An 8,714-nucleotide genomic window follows, 5' to 3' on the forward strand; every position below is an offset into this window, starting at 1 on the left:
TGCTTTGATGTTTAGATTGTATTTTTGTTTTCCCTTCATGATACCTAACCTGGGGCCTTACTGAAAGAGTATGTAGCCACGATTTCACACTGTGGAAGGGGAGGGGAGTGTCTCTGATTCTCACTATTACTGCTTATGATTGATTTATGCTAATGCTGATTCTAAAACTGCAAAGTAACTGATTTTAATTCAGATCGGATTTAAATTGTGTTTAAGGTAGAGGGGCCTATGCTCATTATTTGTTGCTTTTGTAGGTGCATGTGAGGGAACCCTGGCTTGCTCCACGTGTCACCTCATCTTTGAAAAGCACATATATGAGAAGTTGGAAGCAGTCACTGATGAGGAGAATGACATGCTTGATCTGGCTTATGGACTAACAGATAGGTAAGATGGGAACCCACTTCACTTGTCCTGGTAATCCAGGAGGAGGAGAGTTCTGCAGACCCACGAGTGGAAGAGTGATCTCCCTGCACAGAGGGGTCATCCATCTTCAGTATCGGCATGTGGCATTTCACTAGAATATATTCACTATTTTACACTTTAGCCTTTATGAAACTTTTCCTTCTACTATGAAAAGTAGAAAAATAATTAGTGGTATTGAAAGTATTCTAAGTCCTAATAAATCTTCAGTCTATTTTTAGACCAGAAATTAATATTTATTACAACTTAGTGAGTTGGAATTAAATTGAGTACTTTTTATGGTATTCTTGAAAGATAGATTTGATAATTGAGTGAAATGATAATGGAAAGTTTTACCTAGTTGAGAGAACAGAGTTTTTGAAGAAACTTAATTTATAATGATAATTATATTAAAATGAATAGTTCTATTTCAGTAGGATTATTTCTAAGTGTACATTAAGGTAACTTAATCAGAGCTTATTCTTGTTATTAATAGATAGAATTACTTTTAAAAGTGGTAAGATTTGTATTAGCAGGTGATACCTTATTTTTATAAATTTATCCTTTTTGGTTGGAGTTAAGAAAGATAACGTGATTTACTGTTACAAGAGGCAAGATGAGGGCTTAATTAAAATTGACTTTGGTCAAGCTAGATAAAGAAGAAATAGAACACCTAAACAGACCAATTACAATTAGCGAAATTGAAATGGTAATCAAAAACCTCCCCAAAAACAAAAGCCCAGGACCTGATGGATTTACAAATGAATTCTACCAAACATTCAGAGACGAATTAGTGCCTATCCTTCACAAACTCTTCCAAAAAATTGAGGAGGAAGGGACAATACCAAACACGTTTTATGAAGCCAACATTACACTAATACCAAAACCGAACAAGGACAACACAAAAAAGGAAAACTACAGGCCAATCTCCTTAATGAACACTGATGCAAAAATCCTCAATAAAATTTTAGCTATCAGAATCCAACAATGAATCCATAAGATAATTCACCACGACCAAGTAGGATTCATTCCAGGGACACAAGGATGGTTTAACACCCGAAAATCAATCAACGTTATCCAACACATCAACAAAAAGAAATATAAAAACCATATGATAATATCAATAGATGCTGAGAAAGCTTTCGACAAAGTGCAACACCCATTCATGATAAAAGCCCTTGAAATTCTTGGGATACAAGGAACATACCTCAACATCATAAAGGCCATCTATGACAAGCCAACAGCCAGTATCATTCTCAATGGTGAAAAGCTGAAAGCAATTCCATTAAGATCTGGAACAAGACAAGGATGTCCACTCTCACCACTGCTTTTCAATATAATACTGGAAGTCCTAGCCAGGGCAATAAGACAAGAGAAAGACATCCAAGGAATCCAAATAGGAAAAGAAGAAGTCAAACTATCACTATTTGCAGACGATATGATATTATACATAGAGAACCCCAAAAACTCCACAGAAAAGCTAATTCAACTCATCAATCAGTTCAGTAAAGTGGCAGGATACAAAATCAACACGCAAAAGTCAGTAGCCTTCCTATACACAAACAATAAATCTGAAGAAGAAGAAATCAAAAAAACCATCCCTTTTGTTATTGAAACAAAAAAAATCAAATATTTGGGAATAAATCTAACAAAAGAGGTAAAGGACCTATACAAAGAAAACTATAAAACACTATTAAAAGAAATAGAAGAAGACACAAAGAAATGGAGAGACATCCCCTGCTCATGGATTGGAAGAATAAACATTATTAAAATGGCCATCCTTCCAAAAGCAATATACAGATTCAATGCTATTCCAATCAAAATTTCAATGTCATTCTTCAAAGAAATAGAACAATTATTGATGAAATTCATATGGAATCACAAAAAACCCCGAATAGCCAAAGCTCTCCTGAAAAAAAAAGAAGGGAATGGAGGCATCACACTCCCAGACTTCAAACTATACTACAAAGCCATAATCATCAAAACTGCATGGTATTGGAACAAGAACAGACATACAGACCAATGGAATCGAATAGAAAATCCAGAAATAAACCCACAGATTTATGGTCAACTAATCTTTGACAAAGGAGCAAAGACTATGCATTGGAGCAAAGAAAGTTTGTTCAATAAATGGTGCTGGGAAAACTGGGTCGCTACATGCAAAAGAATGAAGCTTGACCACTACCTCACACCATACACAAAAATCAACTCAAAATGGATTAAAGAACTAGACATAAGACCTGAAACCATAAAATATATAGAAGGAAATATAGGCAAAACACTACGTGATTTGCACATCAAAGACATCTTTACAGACACATCACCCAAAGCAGTGAGAGTGAAGGCAAAGATAAACAGCTGGGACTACATCAAATTAAAAAGCTTTTGCACAGCAAAAGAGACAATAACAAAAACAAAGAGAAACCCCACCGACTGGGAGAACATTTTTGCACCCAACACTAATGATAAAGGACTGATCACAAAAATCTGCAAAGAGCTGATGAGACTCAACAACAACAAAGAAAATAATCCAGTCAAAAAATGGGCAGAAGAGCTAAAAAGAAACTTCTCTGAAGAGGAAATGCAAATGGCCAACAGGCATATGAAAAAATGTTCAACATCACTTGTCATCAGGGAAATGCAAATCAAAACTACCATGAGATACCATCTTACACCAGTGAGAATGGCACATATTAAAAAAACTAGCAACAACAAATGTTGGCGAGGGTGTGGAGAAAAAGGAACTCTTCTGCACTGTTGGTGGGAGTGCAAACTGGTCCAACCACTGTGGAAAGCTGTGTGGACTTTTCTGGACCTACTAAACATAGAGCTTCCATATGATCCAGCGCTTCCACTCCTAGGTATTTACCCAAAGGACACAGAAACATCAATTCCAAAGAACACCTGCACCCCTATGTTTATAGCAGCACTGTTTACAATAGCTAAGCTTTGGAAACAACCCAAATGCCCAAAAATCGATGACTGGATCAAGAAGATGTGGTACATATATACCATGGAATATTACTCAGCATTCAAAAAAGATAAACACATGCAATTTGCAGCAACATGGATGGCGCTGGAAGGGATCATGCTCAGCGAAATAAGCCAAAAAGAAAAAGAAAAATACCGGATGGTCTCACTCATAGCAGGAATCTAGAAAACTTAAATAAGGGACCAGGAAAATGAATATAAGAAAGTGAAAATCAAAATCAACAAAAAACTATGAATCAGAGACACTTTTAGGGGGGCGGGGGCGGGAGGGGAGGGATTGGGGTCAGAATGGGGGGGCTGCAATTGTATGGGGAATATAACAATAAAATTTATAAAAAAAAAATTGACTTTGGTCAATTGACTTGATGACCATCATGAAAAATAATTTTTTAAAAAAATTAAAAGAAAGTAATAGTTTTATTTCATGTGTATTATGTAACCACAATTTTGTTAGACCTTTAACATAAACTATCTCATCTAGTCTTTACGAAAAATTTCAGGTTGTTGGTTTTTATTTAAGGATCAAAAATCATTTTATTTCATTTGTAGTTCATTTTCCCCTTGGTGAAGGTGATACTTATACCCTGGGAAGAGAAACTAGGAAAATAACATCCCTTTAGAATTTGATGCAAATCAGATTCTGACTGCCATCTGCCTGTCCCCCTCACATCTGTAGCTGCCACATTACCAGTCCATACCTCCTTTTTTCCCCCTAGAAGATAACACACACAGTATATATGCAGTGATTATATTAATTTGGTTCTCAGAATTGTATGTCTCCTAATCATAGCTAAATGCTTGCAACAGGTACCATTCTAAGTGAAAAGAAAAAGAACTTTAGAGGAAAGTTCTCCTCATCAGTTAGCAGAGATACAAGAATGTAAAAAGTTACAGAAGATCTGTTCTAATATGTAGACTAGCCATTAATTTTGATAATGAAATTCAAAAGTTTTAGAACCAAATTATGGAGAATGCGGAATAACTTTTATAGCATTTTATCATGGGTTCTCAAGTATATAGAATATTTTTTATAAAAGATTTATTTATTTATACAAGAATCAGGGTACAGGCCAGATGCACAGGAGGGTGAGAGGATTCACCAGAGACAGAGTGAGGAACAGAACAGGGGAACAGACTGATGAAATACACTGCTGAAGGGAGCAGCGGGCAAGACAGGAGAGGTCTGCTTCGCCATGTGGGATTCTTGCCTTCCGGCCGGGATTGAGCCTGCACTGCAGAGGCTGCGGACAGCTTCACAGTGCAGTGCTCAACAGCCTGAGCCACCAGGGAGGCCCTCATCATAGAATTTTTGTATGATGTTTTTTGGAGAAAGTGTAATGCTGTTCACAGGTAGCATTATAAAACACTGACATAAATAACTTTGTTCAAAGCTAGTAACTGCTTATAAACTCCTATTTCTAGGATACCATATAACACCAAAACAAATTTGCATCATATAGTTCATGCATTTACTTTAAGAGCTGTGTATGTCTAATTTTAAAGATTAAACACCATTATTTAAGTGTTTATGGAGGGTGTGGTCCACCTTGGTGATGCAGGGCTCACATGCAGCCATTGTCTCCTTTGTGCCACTGATCTGGCACCTTGTCTCATCTCATCTTTGTAGCTCCAGGGCCTGGCTCATACTAGGGCATCCCCCACTCTGGAATTTCTGGTAGGCAGATTCTAGAATTTTCTGTGACTTTATATTTGATGATTGTCATTGCTCCTTGCTGCCAGTTTCCCTGGGTAATCTACACAGGGGCCTGAGTTTCTGTATTTGTAAGAAAAGGATGATAATAGCATAGGGTTGTTGTGTGGAGTCAATGAGTGAATGTACGTGAAGCTCTTAAAATAGTGTTTGGTGAAGAAAGTATTCATTAAATGGTAGTTACTAGCATTACAGCTATAATAACATCAATTCATATGCTGGTCTTAACTATAATCTAGACACTTAACAAAGATTATCTCTAACCTTCAGGGTTAAGGCAGCAGTATCAACATTTTATAGTGGGAAAGCAAGGTTCAGTTTTCGGAGATTTATTTGCTTATGGCCACTGAGCTAGAGAATGACAGAGCCCTGGTTTGAATCAGTTATGGTATATTTACTATTTCAAGCTGCTTCTTGGAATTGAAAACCAAACCTTATAAGTAAAAGTAAACACAACACCCAGTATATTTCCACTGCTAGGTACATATGGCAGGGGTGATTGGAGAAAATATCATCAGGGTTTGCACAAATGTCAGAATTTTGTGGGGCTAATAATGAAATCGAGGCTGCCTGCCTCCTTCTCTACTGGTATGAGACCAGTCTTCCCTGGCAGACTCAGAACCAGGGACCTTTAAGGACTCAGCAGGAGTAGAAGAGTAAGAAAACAGTCGCAGAGCATATCTGTCTTACCTTCTAAAGTGGTAGTCAGAAAAATGTTGGTGCTACCACCCCGCTCCAGCGTTCTCATAACACTCACTGTGTCTGCCCTGTTTCATTGGTAGCTGTTTCCATCTCTTTTTCTCTAAATTGAAAGTTTCTTGGACACTCACATTATATTACATTTCATATGAACACCAAGTGTAACCAGCATTCTCACCAGAGCTCACCTCGGTCCTAATAAATTTGTCTAAGTTGCCCTATCTCATTCTCTTCCTTGCAGACAGAACCAAATGCATAAGTGAGTGTTTGTTGTCAATAAAGCTGTTTCTGATTGACTGATCGGCAATCAATATTTCCTGTGGTTATACTTCCTTAAGCAGCAGTCCCCCATTGCTCACCAATTAAAACCTAAATCCTTCATTGGTGATGAAAGCTGTGTGTGGCCTGACCTCCTTCCAGCCCATGGTTCTGTCATTGCCTGCCCTGCACAGTCACCGAGCTCAAAACCCACATGTGCCTTAAATGTGCCTTAAATCCCTGTTAGCTTTGTCTAAGTGTCTTTTTCCTGTATTTTTTTTTTATCATACATTGAATCCTTCCAAACCTCTTCTAATCCCCATCTCCTTTGGCCAGAAGTGTTTTCTCCTCGGAGCTTTTGGCATTCTCCTCGTGGCCTTTGTCCCAGTCTCCCATGTTAGTTATCTGATGTGTCTCACCTCTCCTACTTGTTTGAAAGTTTCCCTTTTTTTTTTTTTTTTTAAAGATTTATTTATTTATTTATACAAGCACTGGGTATAGTCAGAAGTGTGGGAGGGTGAGAGAATTCACCAGAGCCAGAGCGGGGAGCAGGCAGAAGGACCGAAGTACACTGCTGAGGGGAGCAGCGGACGGCAGGAGAGGTCTGCGCGCCATGTGGGACCCTCCTCCAGTGGCCGGGGAGCAGCCGGGGATCGAACCGGCGCTGCAGAGGCTGCGGGCAGCTTCGCAACCCAGCGCTCAACCGCTGCGCCACCGGGGAGGCCCGAAAGTTTCCCTTTTAATACTGATAATAACTACTCACCCACAGCTCTTGTGTGAGGACCTGCTTTTGGACAAGGATAAGAAACTAGTTAGTTAGGATTAAGAAGGGGTCTGAAGGTGCCACGTTCAGTGCTTGGCTCTGCCACCACTCTCTCTGGCTTGAACCCTGCTGCATGTTGCATGCACGACACCCACACCCAGGAGGTCTGCAGCAAGGACTGAAGTGAGTCCTCTTCCTTGTATGCCCACTAATGTCTAGTATGGTGCCTCTAGATGCTCAGGGAATACTTGAGAATTTGATAATGAAACCATGACCTGGGCATGACTTCAATAAAATCAAAAATGTTTTGATTGACTAACGGACACTGCCTATTATAATGTGCAAAATTTTCACTTGTTTTGTAATATTCAAAGAGCTATTTAGGCTTATCTAGACATAGATTTGTATATCACTGTTAAAAAGGAAAAATATAAAGTAATAAAATTGGTAATAATTCTACTAGTATTTCCATGGTTGTGACTTCTGATTATTTCATTGCTTATCAGCAGTTGTTCTGGTGAAACAGTTGGTGGATGATAGAAATCAAAACCTCAAATGAAGCTTTGGCATGCCAGGCTTTGTTTTTACATATTGACATTTGTTACCTTCTAGGTGAGAGTTGGATGTATTTTTTTTCGAACTCATTGAAAAATTAAAAGGTACATAAATTTGTAAGTGCTCTGGATAAGAAGCTGTCCTGAACAGCTATATTGCTTTGTGAATGTATGTGTCTGTGTACTTAATATTAATCCCCCTGTCTCCCTGTTTGTACAGATCCCGGTTGGGCTGCCAAGTCTGCTTGACAAAGTCCATGAACAATATGACTGTCCGAGTGCCTGAAGCCGTCGCTGATGCCAGACAGTCCGTTGACATGGGCAAGAACTCCTCTAAGCTAGAATAAATAGGAATATTTTCACGGAATTTTACCTATTTTTATAATTATTATTTCCTAATATAATTAAAGAATCTGGATGAATGGGTTTATTATTGTGACTAGCTTTACTACATTAAATCACTTTATGTAACTACTAGATTTATAGTCCTGAATGTATGTAATCTTCAAAAATCATGAAATAAGAGAAAATAGTTAAATCTAATAAAACCTTACATATTTTGCCTTATGTCTCTTTAGCGGCTTCAGTAGAATGTTTTCACATAAATCTTGAGCCTACTTATGTAGAAGGTAGGTTAAAAAAGTATTCTTAACCATGTTAAGTGCGGGTGAAGACAGAGCTGCAGTGACTGGTCTGGAGCCGCACAGCAAGCTGGACGTCTGTGCTGGAAATGCAGCGCGTTACCTTAAGTTACACGTTCAGATTGAAACTGGGGAAATGGCGAGTATCTTCTTACAGCAGTAATTAAATGTGAATGCGTGTGGGCAGAATTACTTAATTCTCAGTTAAACTGCTTAATTTCAAAAACAGTTATTACTTTGTCAATAAACATTTCAAAATTTTAAATCATTGAAAGGTGTCAGTCTCAACACAGGTGACAGAACACTGTCAGAGAAGTTTGAGCTTAGTTCTCCCTAAACCGGAGGAGTAAACTAACAATTAGATGTCTTTATTCTTTTCACTATGGCCTTTGTAACCTTTTAAAAATAACACTGATTCAGACATCTCTGCCCATCACAGAATAGCAGCCTTAGGAGCGGACTTCTCTATGTGAGCTGCTGAAGGACATGTGCGGCCCATCTGGGCGCCCACACCTGCAGGCCACGAGGAGGGGATGGAGGAGCCCTGCAGAGCCACAGGCACGCATGGCAAACCCTTGTCTTTGTCTTTACTGTGAATAAACTGGTAAAAGATCATAAAGGGGTGTGCAGTGTGCACTTGGAAATAGGTAGATGCTGGTGTGGCCTAGGGGGTCCTGCAGAGGCTGGGACACCCACCT

At 38.8% G+C, this 8,714-nt stretch overlaps 1 protein-coding gene across 1 annotated transcript in view; it reads left to right on the forward strand.

The window, feature by feature from the left end:
* Positions 1–7,722, forward strand: part of FDX1 (ferredoxin 1) — a gene marked incomplete at both ends in the record, with an annotated part of 30,635 nt that extends 22,913 nt beyond the window's left edge. The window contains 2 exons of the mRNA XM_084250547.1: positions 255–384; positions 7,596–7,722. Coding sequence (XP_084106673.1) covers positions 255–384; positions 7,596–7,722 — 257 coding nt within the window. The remainder of the gene's footprint in view (positions 1–254; positions 385–7,595) is intronic.
* Between the last annotated feature and the right edge of the window lie 992 nt (positions 7,723–8,714).

This window comes from Talpa europaea (assembly GCF_964194135.1).
Source record: "Talpa europaea genome assembly, chromosome: 12".
NCBI classification, from domain to species: Eukaryota; Metazoa; Chordata; class Mammalia; order Eulipotyphla; family Talpidae; genus Talpa; species Talpa europaea.